The sequence below is a fragment of the Gopherus evgoodei genome, unplaced genomic scaffold (genome assembly GCF_007399415.2).
Source record: "Gopherus evgoodei ecotype Sinaloan lineage unplaced genomic scaffold, rGopEvg1_v1.p scaffold_34_arrow_ctg1, whole genome shotgun sequence".
Taxonomy (NCBI): Eukaryota; Metazoa; Chordata; order Testudines; family Testudinidae; genus Gopherus; species Gopherus evgoodei.
The window spans coordinates 2,453,748-2,467,349 of NW_022060016.1; the positions used below are offsets into that span (position 1 = coordinate 2,453,748).

Sequence of the window (13,602 nt, forward strand, 5' to 3'; positions counted from 1 at the left end):
AGGGTATTAAACCCCCAGGTGATGCCCCCTTAAAAAATATTCCTGCAACTGGCATGATCTTCTGAAAGATCTGCCCTAGTTCAAACAGGAGTTATTTTAAGGAAGTCCTGAGGCCTGCGTTACGCACGGTCCTGTAAGGATTCGATTTTGATTGGTAAATGTCAGTAAACTTGGATTTCACCGCGAATATGCAAACCAATGAGAGAGATGCTTCCATCTGAGAACTGAAATGTACAGCTGGGCAAAGGAAGACGAATGCTGCTTCAGAACGTATTAACGTCTGATTTCAAGCTATTTACTCATGGCTTGACATGTGATATTGACAGTTTGTGTTTTAACAGTTACAAAAAAGTCACTTTTTTAATCTTAGCATCTGTCGTTAAATAACCGTCTGTCCCAGCTCCCCCATAATTTCCCACAACCGTGAAAATTTAAATTAAAAAAAATGCTTAAAACCCAGAATTTTGCACACCTGTGAAAATTGAAATACATTGGAACCTCAGAGTTACAAACATCTGGGGAACGGAGGTTGTTGATAACTCTGAAATGTTCGTAACTGTGAACCAAACATCCTGGTTGTTCTTTCAGAAGTTTACAACTGAATATTGACTTTAACACAGCTTTGAAACTTTACTATGCAGAAGGAAAATGCTGCTTTCCTTTTGTTTTTGCAGTACTTTGTTTCACACAGCATCTGTGTGTGTGTGCACGTGTGCATGCTGCAGATTGTATATTTCTGGTTCTGAATGAGGTGTGTGGTTGACCGGTCAGCTCGTAACTCTGGTGCTCACAAGTCTGAGGTTCTACTGTAGCTAATAATGGGGTGGGGGGGGAATGCTTAAATGTACTTCGATACCCTTTGAAATTATTAAAAAAAGAATCACATTCTGCCAAGGCTGGTTCTCCAGAAGGATGATCGCTGTGGTCCTCCTGGCTATGCGATCTATGCATTTGTGAACCATTGTGCTATCTCGGCAGATACGCGTTTGTGCCGCTGGTGGATGAAGGGAGCGAGGAAGAGGACGAGGAAGAGGAACATATGGTGAACGAGGCCTTTGGTAAGTCTAATCTAACAGGATTCTCCTCCCACCCCCCCGACCCTTGACTCTGGTGTCTGTTGCTTAGGGCAGGGTAGGAAGAAACTGGGCTGAACTCAAGTGACTCCCTTTGCTCCTTCCCTTTCACCCTGCTGTCTCGGTGTCCTGGCGTGTGGCTGGCTTGTGCTCATACACCAATAACCAAATTGGTATTATTGGTGTATACCAACGTGGGGTGTGCAGGAAAGGGTGAGCAAAGCTCTTCCTGACCCCTGCTCCCTGAAGCATGAGCTTGATTTCCTCTTAACTTAGCAGGGCTCTAAATTATCACGACCAGGGAATGATCCAGCCATAGGGTTGGACTTCTGGCACTGCTATCTGCATAGCTTCTGCGCTGTGTATGTATGTGCATAGGGGACTATATAGGTGGCAAGGTTATTTTTGCCCTGTACGCAGAGATAAGGATGTCGGACAGTAATCCAGCTATGTAAGCATGAGGTAGGCAGTGCTATATAAGGGTCAGAGGAGTGGTGACAGGACTGGGAGTCAGGACTCCTGGGTTCTCTTCCTGGAGTTGGTTGCGAGTGGGGTCTAGTGGTTGGAACAAGGGAGGCCGGGGGTCAGGACTCCTGGGTTCTCTTCCTGGAGCTGGTTGGGGAGTGGGGTTTAGTGGTTGGAACAAGGGAGGCCGGGGATCAGGACTCCTGGGTTCTCTTCCCGGAGCTGGCTGGGGAGTGGGGTCTAGTGTTTGGAACTTGGGAGGCTGGCTCTGCCACTGATCTGCTGTGTGACCCTGGTAAAGTCACATCCCCTGCTGTGAGGTAGAGAGAACACTGGGGAGGGGTTGTGAGGCTAAGTGGTGTGTCAAGATCCCTGCGGTGCAGTAGTGGGGTTGGGTCAGCCCCGTTCGATGGGCAGTGGTGGCTTCCAACCAAATCCTCTGTTGCCAGCCAGGTAGGGGAGGGATCAAACAGAGCAGCAGCTCTGGCTGTGAAATGACTCTGCCGGCCCACTAGACCATGAATGAAATGCGAGAACTCTGGGCAACTGCAGCGGGAGGTGGGTGGGGGTCTGCTCCAAGTTGCTCCCTCATTGACCCGCTGGTTTGGGGCGGGGGATGGTGTCTGTTTTGCAGAAGGGATGAAGATGAGGAGTGCAAAAAATGAAGTCAACGGGATCCTGAAAGGCAGCAGAGTGGTAAGGAATGGGGTCGGGGGCAACGGGGTGCTGGTCTGCCTCGTGCTGGTCATGCCCAGAGGGGCGTCAGGCTCTGCCTCGTGCTGGTCGTGCCCAGAGGGGCGTCAGGCTCTGAATCTTGTGCCACCTCTGGCCCCAGATCAGAGCCCTTTCGGCCCCTCACAGCCCAGCCGAAGTTGCTCATGGCTGCAGACGGGCGAGTCAGCGTGAACGGCCTCTGCTAGCACGCAACGGGGCAGGGCTTGCAGCTGTAGCACCGCAGGCTGTGTTCCTCTTGGAGCTGCGAAGCTAAGCAGGGTCAGACCCGCTTACTATGAGGGTGGGTGACTCAAGACACTGCAGGGATTGTCCTTGGTGACTCTCAGTGGCCAGGGCTGAGCTCTCCCCTTTGAGTCAATGCTAACCCCAATGCACCTGTGTGGCGCTAGGGTGTGCTGTGGGGTGCTGCCACTCACCACCCAGTGGCTCTAGGGGGTGCTGTCCCCACCCGTTCAGTGGATTCTTCATGGTATTGCAAGCTTCAGGATGATGCGCCCAATCTGGGGGATGCTCCCCTGGACTCCAGCACTCACTGGCTGTCCCCCTGCCCTTCCTTCTTTGCAGGATGAAGATTTGAAATGGGTGGAGGAAAACATCCCTTCGTCTATGGCCGACGTGTAGGTTTGAGTGCAATTCCTGAGGTCTGGCCCTTCCGTCCGATCTTCTCGCACGAGCCTCGGGAGCTTCCCCGTGGGGGGATGCTGTGAGGAGGATGGTCTGTTCGTACGCAGGGCCATTGCTAGCTGCGCTCTTATAGCCGCGCTGGACTGTTAGCTGTCATGGTGATCACATTTGGAGCTGGACCCTGGGTGGGAGACCACCGAGGGAAATGCCCGGTGCTGGAGAAATGTATCAGCAGGGGCTGCTCACCTCTGAGGCTGTACTGACCCTAGTCTGGCACAAGGGGGTGCTGTGCTGCAGGGGGCGAGGCGGTGGCTCTGTAGGGGGAACTCTCTCCTGGGAGTCGGTGCTGACCCCATTGCCCTAGCATGGCGCTAGGGGGCGCTGTGGAGCAGGGTGGGTGGCTCGGTAGGGGGCGCTTGCCCCTTGGAGTCTGTAGTGACCCAGCACGGCACCAGGGGGTGCTGTGGAACAGGAGGTGCAAATACCTGGATGAGAAATGACACCCCCCTCCCCCCACCTCCCCAAACCCTCTCCAGCAATATCCCCTGCTCCGGGCTGTGGGATTTGAGATATTTGGCGCCAGCGTCCTGGCTGAATTTCCTCTCGGACAATGTCCAGATTCTCCTCCCTCTCCCCAAGGGGTAAGATCCCTTTTGTGCCCTGGGCTTGACTTTATTAAACAGCGGTGGGCAGACCCTTCGGTCCCTCAGAGGCCCTGCGTCGGTCTGTGCATTAATCCCGTGGACTAACCTTTCCTGCCTCTCTTCCCCCTTGCAGGGTGCTACCCCCTCTGCTGGACTCCGATGAGGTAACCCTGCTTTTCCTAGTCAGAGCCCCAGAGAGTCTCCTCTGTTAGCTTGCCCGCTCCAAAGAGCACCTATGTATACAGAGGGCAAGGCAGTGAGTCCCCTCCCCTCGGAGCCAGTGTAGTGCTAGGGGGCAGCATGCTGTAGGGAGCAGGGTGAGGGGCTCAGTAGGGGGTACTCTTCCCCCTTAGTGCTGCACTAGGGGGCGCAGTGCTGCAGAGAGCAGGGAAGGGGGTGCGCTCCCGTTGCAGTGCTGCACTAGGGGTCACTGTGCTGCAGGGAGCAGGGAAGGGGGCGCTCTCCCCTCGCAGTGCAGCACTAGGGGGCGCAGTGCTGCAGAGAGCAGGGAAGGGGGCGCTCTCCCCTCGCAGCGCAGCACTAGGGGGCGCAGTGCTGCAGAGAGCAGGGAAGGGGGCGCTCTCCCCTCGCAGTGCAGCACTAGGGGGCGCAGTGCTGCAGAGAGCAGGGAAGGGGGTGCTCTCCCCTCGCAGTGCAGCACTAGGGGGCGCTGTTCTCTTGTGTCTTCTGACCTGCTAGGAAACAGAGGCACTGACTGCTCATGATCACCCAAGATCCCATCTCTGGGTGACTCCGTTCTGCCTCTGTGTCCACTTCCTGTTTTAGTCGGGCGCAGGGTTTTCCTTTGCTCCCTGCCCTCTGCCGTTGTGTAGCTCGGTCCCCGTTCACCAGCTGCCGTGCCCCACCGCAGAGGTGGCCCACACGCAGCAATCTCTTTGGTGTCAGCGTTTAGCTTGGAAACAGCAAAGAGTCGTCCTAGGCATGGGGGTGACTCTTCTCCTTCCTGTGGGACCTAACAAGGGCCCTTTTCTCTCTCCGGCTCCAGGAAATAGTGACCACGAAATTTGAAATGTCCAAGATGGAGTGAGAAAGGAATCCGGCCAGTCATGCTGCAGGATATGCCCAGCTTCCCTCCATGGCCTGTCGGGGAAGGAGAGTTGCTGGTGGTTTTTCTTTTAATATATATATTTGTATATGGTTAAAAGATTATTTTATTACCTTTAAGTTTCTAATTCTCGGGCTTTAACGGACTGGGGAGCTCTCCCCTGCTAGCGGCCCCAGGAGAGTGCCCCCATCTGGGGAGGAAGACCAGAATGCACCTCAACCAGGATCAGCTTCTTTCTCAGACTGGATTAGGAAGGAAACTGCTTTTGGCCGCTCTGGGCCTCTGTCCCGCTGGGGAGCGGCGTTGGCTGGACACGTGCAAGTGGTTTTCTAACGGGTCGGGCGGGGTGGGGAGTGACAGGCAGACACGTATTGGGTGCACCTGTTATGGGGTTCTTGGAGTGCCTGTTTTTCAGGGGCGGTGTCTGCTCGGGGGTCGATCTAAGTGGGATGGGGTGCTTTTATATGGGAAGGCAGGCTGGAGGCTGGGTGTGTAAGGGAAGGTGAGAGGCACGCTGGGTGCAGATGGCAGTGATGGGGGCAGGAATAGGGTAGGGAGAACGTCTGGCTCTTCTGGGGCTGCAGGCAAGGTTTGCCCCGTACCCTGCTGCGTCCTGGGACGGTCTCTGTCCCTCTCCTCCAGCATTGCTCCTGCACAGGCAGAGCTGGCATCGGTTGGGAGCACCAGACCCCTCGCATTCTGCTGCCAAGACCGGGACGCTTCCTCTTTCCAGCCCAGAGAGCCTGAGAGAACCCACGTGCCATGTGCGTCCACACCGGGTGCTGGGGAGGGGACACCGCCACACTGCGATGCATGCTGAGATCCGGCTCGGCGGTAACACTGAACCTGGGATTCTCCGGGTGGCTGCACCGTGGCCTGGCATCAGTGGGCATCCCAGCTTCTGCCATGGCAGTGTCTGGCACAGCGCGTCCTTCCTGAGCCTCTTTGACTCCAGCGGGGGCCACTCAGGGTTTTCTCTGCCAACTGGGCACCCGCCGAGGCGGATGGAGTGCCAGGGCTTGCCCGCCCCAGAGCTGCTGCCCTCTTCTCCGACATCACTCCCGGCCAGCACAGCGGTCGCGCCAAGAGACCTATCCAAGATCTGCTGACGCCCCTGCGGCCAGAGAGGGAGAGACGCTTGGTCCGTGCCGGGGACCCCAGTTCTGAAACTGACAAGAGTCACTACCCGGTGCCCATTGCCAGGGCGAACACGTGCCTGGTGCTTACTTCAGCCCGGACCTGGCTCGGACTGGGAGGAGGAGGAAGAGTAAAGACCAGGGACCCGGAGCCCCCATGCGACCCTGCCTGCAGTGCCCACCCGGTCCCCGGCATCACTGGGCCACCTGGCTCTGTCGCCCGGCTAAGCAGCTGTTTGGTGACTGTCGTGCTGACAAGTCCAGCGAGCTGGAAAATCGATCGCCTGCTGCTTTTGCCCTTCTCCGGCAGGAGCGGGGCTGTCTGATCTTGCAGACAGACCCCCCCCACCCCTCCCCAAACTCCGTCTCCCCAAACTCCCTCTCCTCATGCCTGAGCCAACAGGATATTAACTATACTACACAGCTCAGCCCTGGAGCCCAACCAAACCTGCCCCGTCCCTGTGCCCCTAGGGGGCCCCTGCAGAACTGAGGGCAGCCCGTGAGTAGCAGCCAGCCAGGGGCCGCCCGCCCCCCGGACAGTTGAGCAGCCCCCTCTTGCAGGTGCAACTTCCCGATCCCTCCCGCAGGCGCTGCCCCAGTCTGGCTTCCCCCACCAAATGGCGGTAGTGGTGGAATCAGGTCCCTCCCCAGGCTATCGGGATGGGGTGACTCCTCTGTAAGCCTTTAGAAATTGACACTTATGGCCTGGCACATCCTCTCCTATAACCCACCCACACACACTCCATTAGCCTGGCATGTCCTCGCCCTATAACCCCAGAACCCTTCCCCATTAAAATTCAATAAGCCTCTGCATCCCACATGCCAGCCTGCACCCCCCAGACCCCAGCTTGACCTACTTTAAGGGCTGCTAGTCCCACTCCACCTCCCCTGCCCTTTCCACACCGACCTGCATCCCGCCCCACATGCTTGACATCTTCTGCAGCGACGCCTTCTCCTCCGCTTTGTGTTTACGTTGATTTCACCTGCCTGGAGCCAGATCTGTCCCCGATCTCGTGTCTCTCCGGGAGATCTTCCTTTTCCTGTCTCCCCATTTCCTTCCAGCTCTGGCTGTGCCAGGAGGCTCCCACACCCGCTGACTTTAATTTTAAAACTGAAATGCTTTACTGGCTGTCGGGCGGGGCGAATTCTGCCCCCATCAATGGCCATTTTTTGGAGGAGGAAGCTTGATTTCGGGGGAGCACGGTGTATTGCTTTTCTTTGCCGGGAGGGGACTCTGTTTGTGTTACATCCACTAATGGTAAAAAGACGTCACAATTCGAAATCGTCTTTGTGTGCTTTTAATTTCGGCAGTGAAATTTCGTCCCCACTACTTCCCGCTGGGAGCCCAGGGGTCTCCGCATCTGGCTGAAAGACACTGCCCGAGGGCTGGTAGCCTATATACGCAGCGCTGCCCGAGGGCAGGGCCTGTGGGGCCAGCTACTGCGTAGACACGGGCCTTGCCCCAGCCAAGGTAGGGGCCCCATTGGGCCAGGTGCTGCACAGACCCAGGCCATATCCTCAACTCCACCTAGACCCTGCTTGCTTTGTGGGCCAGCACCGTAGAGTGGGGCCTGCGTTGGGCTGTTCGTACAGCACCTGGCGCGGTGGGGCCAGCTCAGAGCCTGGGGGCTGGGCATGGAGTTATTAGACAAGGGGAAGGATTACAGCAGGGGGGTAGTGGAAGGAGAGAATCCAGGTGGGGGGCAGCAGCTGGCCTCAGCCAGGCCTCAACTCCTCACCTTTCTTAGCCTCTTGAGCTGTGCCCAGCCAAACTTGCCCTACCCCAGCACCCTATGGAGCCCCAGCTAACTGGCGGGGGGGAGCAGAGCTGGCCTGGGCCCAGATCCCCAAGGCGATTTAGGTGCCTAATTCCCACGGATGCAGAGGAGAGTTAGGTGCCTGTGTCATGCTGAGGAGCTCCAGCCAGCTGCTGAGGGTGTTGCTTAGAGGCTGGTTCATTCCCTGGCCCATGAGTGTGTCTCGGTCTCGGTTATTTCTCTCATTGCACTAGCTCTGGCTGTTCGTTAGCCGTATACGAGCCCAGTCCTTTGGGCCTCAGTGGCAAGGAGTTCCGCCGGCTAATCGCGGGATCCATGCTGGGAGGAAGAGCTGGTTCCCAAGTCCCCGAGCTGGTGTCTGTGAGCCTCAAAAAGCAGCAGCCAGAGGAGGAGTTTAATGAAATTCATCTCAGCTTAGCTGCTGCCGCCCAGCCTGCGTCTCTGCTGTGAGTCAGGCTCCCTACGTGCTGATGGTTGGGTTGGGTTGGGTTTGGTTTGTTTGCTGGGAATGGCCCAGGGTTCATTAGCTGGGTGGCGTTTGAGTCGGTCAGGCCGTGTTCTGAATGTGACCAATTCCATTTAACAGATGGGTGGAGAGAGGGGCACGGAGCTCTCGGGGGGGTGGGCAGTGCCAAGGAGGGTGCCCCATGGAGGAACAAAGATTTTGCTCCTGGTGACCCTGCTTATCAGCTGTAACTTTCCTTTCCCCCCGTGCCCCCTGTTCTATTAGCAATAGGAAACACACCTAGGTGCTGGGTTCTGTTCCCACCTCTGGAAGGCAAAGCAGGGCTGGGACCCAGGACTCCCGGGTTCTATCCCAAACTCTGGGAGGGGAGTGGTGTTAGCGGTTAGAGCAGGCTTAGGCTGAGAGGCAGGAGGCCTGGGTTCTGGTCCTAGCTGGGAAGTTATCAAGTGCACTGGATTGGGATGGGATGCAGGAGAGCGGGGGCCTGATCCCTGCTCTGCCACTGCCTTCCTGCATGACCTGGGGCAAGTCCCAGTCCCAGCCCGTGCCTCAGTTTCCTCATCTGTAATAATATTGACTCCATCCATGACCAAGGTCCAGTTATGACTCCAAAGGATGTTGACTGGGCCTGGCTTGGATGAGCGGCCCCTAGAGCTGCCCCTGCTCCAAGGACACAGCTGAGCTGGAGCAGGAAGGTGTTTTTATTAGCAGTAATTAGTACAGAAACTCAGCAACCAGATACCAAAGGGTGAGAGAAGGTGGGGGACATGGGGGAGGGGGGAACACTGGCCTGGCCAAGCCACCACCCTTCATGAGCACCGGAGCCCTTTCATGTCCGCCGGGCTCCCTTCGCTGCCCGCCCAGCTGGGCATTCGTTGCTTCCTCGCCACCTGCCTGCCCGCGGCGTCTATGGCAGCTGCTACGATCTCGGCCGCTTCTCCTGCTCCTCTGCGCCCCCTGGGGCTGCCCCCCGGGCCGGATCACTGCAGGCTGGCACCAGGGGAGCACAGACAAGCCCCCTCGCTTGGCTGGCACCTGCCCCAGCCTGGCTGCAGAGACACAGCAGTGGCGGGCCGGGGTGGGCGCTGGGCTCCTGGCTCCTGCGCTTCTCTCCGGCCCCATCTCACCCAGCATTCCCATGGGAACCTGCCTGCGGGGGGCGGGGGGGCCTGCTGGGGCCTCGCTATGTGGCTGGGGTTGGGGGATGCTTGGGGCAGGCTGGGGTGGGGGGGGTGGGGCTTAGGATGCCTGGGCGCTATGGGCTGATAGAGCAGAGGAGTCAGAGCCAGGACTCTGGGAGGGGAGTGGGGTCTAGTGGCTAGAGCTGGGGGGGGTGGGGTGCTGGGTGCCAGGACTCCTGGGTTCTCTACCCAGTGCTGGGAGGGGAGTAGGGTCTAGTGGTTAAAGCGGGGGGGAGGTGCTGGTTGCCAGGACACCTGCATTCTCTACCCAGCACTGGGAGGGGAGTGGGGTCTAGTGGTTAAAGCAGGGGGGGGGTTGCTGGGCGCCAGGACTCCTGGGTTCTCTCCCCAGCGCTGGGAGGGGAGTGCTTAGTACAGGGCCGCTTGGGATTTTAGTCTAACCCCTGCACTCCCCTCCCTGCCCTCAAAATAGAACCCAGGTGTCCTGACTCCCAGCTCTTCCCCTCCTCTGACTCGAACCCTTATAATCCGCTGAGTCTCCTGTAGGCTGACATTATCTGTCCAGAAACTGAGACAGGACAAACGCACAAGAACAAAAGTAGCCTCCGGGCTCTGGCTCTCTGGGCCCTGGGGCAGAAGACGCCCCCCCGCCCCTTTATCTCAGATGAAGACCCTGCTCTGGGTTTGACACGCACCCCTTTGCCTGTCCCTGTCACCATCCACACAGGGAGCTCCCACCTCAGTGAATTAAATGCCGTGGCCTCCCTTAGATCACTCATATCACCTCCCCACAATCTTACACATGGAGAAACTGAGGCACCATTTGCCCACCTGGCAAATCAGTGGCAGTCAGCCCGGAAAGGCAGCCAGGCATTCTGACTCCCAGCAATCCCCCCGCCTCTTCTCCTAACTGGGGTCATGATGAGAAAAAGCTGGTGGTGAGAGGAAATTGAGTGGCACTGTGACCCCCACGGTCACCTCAGGCCCCGTGATGGGTTAGGCCAGCCCTGGGTGCAGCCCGTAAAGGAGGCAACGGGCTCCCAGCCCCAGCTCTCCGGAAACCACCTTCCCCTGGCAAGAGCTGACAAAACCCCCAGAAAAAGACGGTTACTCACCTTTGTAACTGTTGTTCTTCGAGATGTGTTGCTCACATCCATTCCAGTTAGGTGTGCGCGCCGCGCGTGCACGTTCGTCGGAAACTTTTTTACCCTAGCAACTCCAGTGGGCCGGCAGGTCGCCCCCTAGAGTGGCGCCGCCATGGCGCTCTATATATACCCCTGCCGGCCCGCCCGCTCCTCAGTTCCTTCTTGCCGGCTACTCCGACAGTGGGGAAGGAGGGCGGGTGTGGAATGGATGTGAGCAACACATCTCGAAGAACAACAGTTACAAAGGTGAGTAACCGTCTTTTCTTCTTCGAGTGATTGCTCACATCCATTCCAGTTAGGTGACTCCCAAGCCATACCTAGGCGGTGGGGTCGGAGTGAGAAGTCGCGGCCCGGAGCACCGCAGTTCCGAAGGCCGCATCCTCCCTCGACTGCTGGACCAGGGCGTAGTGGGAAGCAAAAGTGTGGACCGATGACCAGGTTGCTGCCCGACAGATTTCCTGGATGGGCACACGGGCTAGGAAAGCCAGCGATGACGCCTGCGCCCTGGTAGAATGCGCAGTCACACGGCCCGCAGGGACATGGGCCAAGTCGTAACAAGTCCTGATACAGGACGTAACCCAAGAGGATATCCTCTGGGAGGAGATAGGAAGACCTTTCATACGATCTGCTACCGCCACGAAAAGTTGGGGGGATTTTCGGAAGGGCTTAGTCCTGTCTATGTAGAACGCGAGAGCCCTACGGACATCCAGCGAGTGGAGCTGCTGCTCCCTGCCTGAGGAGTGAGGTTTTGGGAAAAAAACCGGAAGGAAAATCTCTTGGTTGACATGGAAGGCTGAGACCACCTTGGGCAGAAAAGCAGGGTGTGGTCTCAGCTGCACCTTGTCCTTGTGGAAGACCGTATATGGGGGGTCTACCACAAGAGCTCGGAGCTCCGACACCCGTCTAGCTGAGGTGACAGCCACTAGAAAGGCAGTTTTCCAAGAGAGGTAGAGCAGGGAGCAAGTAGCTAACGGCTCAAAGGGGGGCCCCATGAGTCGGGACAACACCAGGTTAAGATCCCAGGTGGGAGCAGGGGGACGGACGTTAGGGAATAAACGTTCCAGCCCTTTAAGGAATCTCGACACCGTCGGGTGAGAAAAAACGGAGCGACCGTCCGCACCCGGGTGAAAGGTGGAGATAGCAGCTAGGTGGACTCGCAACGACGATAAGGCCAGACCTTGCCCTTTGAGGGACAAAACGTAGTCTAATATTTCGGAAACCGAAACTTCCATAGGGCGGAGATTTCTCTCTACGCACCAACAGGAGAAGCGCTTCCATTTCGCTGAATACGTGGCTCTTGTGGACGGTTTCCTGCTGCTCAAGAGCACCTCTCTCACAGGCGTGGAGCATCGCAGCTCTGGGCCAGTCAGCCACGCAGGAGCCACGCCGCTAGGTGCAGCGACTGCAGGTCTGGGTGACACAGGGTCCCGTGGTCCTGGGTAATCAGGTCCGGATGAAGGGGCAGGGGAACTGGGTCGGCTATGGCCAAGTCCAGCAGCATGGTGTACCAGTGCTGCCTGGGCCACGCCGGGGCTACCATGATCACGAGCGCCTTGTCCCTGCGCACCTTCAGGAGGACCTTGTGGACCAGAGGGAACGGGGGAAATGCATAGTACAGGTGGGTCGACCACCGGATGAGGAAGGCGTCCCCTATCGACCCCGGTTCCCTGCCCTGAAAGGAGCAGAATGCTGGGCACTTCCTGTTCCCCCTGGACGCAAAGAGGTCCACCCGGGGATAACCCCACCTCCGGAAAATGGAGAGAGCGACATCCGGGCGAAGGGACCACTCGTGCGACAGGAAGGATCTGCTCAGTCGATCTGCCAGAGTGTTCCGTACTCCAGGGAGGAAGGAAGCCCTGAGGTGAACGGAGTGGGCTACGCAAAAGTCCCAGAGACGTATCGCCTCGTGGCACAGGGAGGAGGACCTGGTGCCGCCCTGCTTGTTGATATAGTACATCGTCGTCGTGTTGTCCGTAAACACGGCGACACAACGACCCTGAAGCTGATGACAAAACGCTTGACAAGCAAGGCGGACCGCTCTCAACTCCCGTATGTTGATGTGGAGCCCCACCTCCTCCTGGGACCACAGGCCCTGTGTCCGCAGGGTCCCCAGGTGGGCCCCCCAGCCCAGATCTGAGGCATCCGTTGTCAGGGATACCGATGGCTGAGAGGGGTGAAAGGGAAGACCCGCACATAACACGGACTGGTCCAACCACCAGCCGAGAGAGTCCAAGACCTTCTGGGGGATTGTGACTAACATGTCTAAAGGTTGCCTTTGCGGCCTGTAACGGCTGATAAGCCACAGCTGGAGAGGCCTCATGTGGAGCCGAGCGTAGCCGGTCACAAAAGTGCACGCTGCCATGTGGCCTAACAGGGTTAGACATGTCCTTACTGACGTCAACGGGGCTGACCGCAAACGCTGAACGATCGCCGCCATGGTCTGGAACCGTTGCAGAGGCAGCGAGGCCCTGCCCATCGTGGCGTCCAAGACCGCCCCGATAAATTCCACCTTTTGCGTGGGCCTCAGAGTGGATTTGTCTGTGTTTATCAGGAGGCCCAGACTTGCAAATACGGCGGTGATCAGGCGGACATGGCTGCTGACCTGCTGCTCCGACGTGCCCCGAATCAACCAGTCGTCCAGATACGGGAACACGTGGACACGGTTGCGTCGAAGATGCGCCACGACAACTGCCATGCATTTTGTAAACACCCTTGGGGCCGTGGACAGGCCGAAAGGGAGGACTGCAAACTGATAATGAAGAGCCCCCACAACGAAGCGGAGAAAGCGTCTGTGGCGCGGCCAAATGGCAATATGAAAATACGCGTCCTGCATGTCGAGGGCGGCGTACCAGTCTCCCGGATCCAGGGATGGAATAATGGTCCCCAGGGATACCATGCGGAACTTCAACTTCACGAGGTATTTGTTGAGTTCTCGCAGGTCGAGGATAGGCCTGAGGCCCCCCTTGGCCTTGGGGATCAGAAAGTAGCGGGAATAAAACCCCTTGCCTTTCTCGTTTTCCGGAACCGCCTCTATGGCTCCTTTGCTGAGGAGCGTCTGCACCTCCTGTCGAAGGAATTGCTCGTGAGAGGGGTCCCTGAAGAGGGACGAGGAAGGAGGGCGGGAAGGAGGAAACGAAACAAACTGCAGGCGGTATCCCGTCTGCACCAGGTTTAAGACCCAGCGGTCCGATGTTATTTGGGACCACGCCGGGAGGAAAAACGAAAGGCGGTTTGAAAACGGGGGGAAAGGATCCATAGGGGAAACTGCTACAGCGCCCTCGGGCGCACCTTCAAAATGAAGGCTTAGGACCAGGCGGGGGTTTTGAGG

At 57.6% G+C, this 13,602-nt stretch overlaps 1 protein-coding gene across 1 annotated transcript in view; it reads left to right on the plus strand.

Moving 5' to 3' along the window:
- The window catches only part of LOC115641393 (transmembrane protein 87A-like), a 28,847-nt gene extending 21,822 nt beyond the window's left edge, over positions 1 to 7,025 (plus strand). Inside the window, exons 16-20 of the mRNA XM_030544517.1 lie at positions 979 to 1,058; positions 2,173 to 2,234; positions 2,838 to 2,890; positions 3,675 to 3,705; positions 4,548 to 7,025. Of these exons, the coding sequence (XP_030400377.1) occupies positions 979 to 1,058; positions 2,173 to 2,234; positions 2,838 to 2,890; positions 3,675 to 3,705; positions 4,548 to 4,589 (268 nt within the window). The 3' untranslated portion in view covers positions 4,590 to 7,025. The remainder of the gene's footprint in view (positions 1 to 978; positions 1,059 to 2,172; positions 2,235 to 2,837; positions 2,891 to 3,674; positions 3,706 to 4,547) is intronic.
- The last annotated feature ends 6,577 nt before the right edge of the window (positions 7,026 to 13,602 follow it).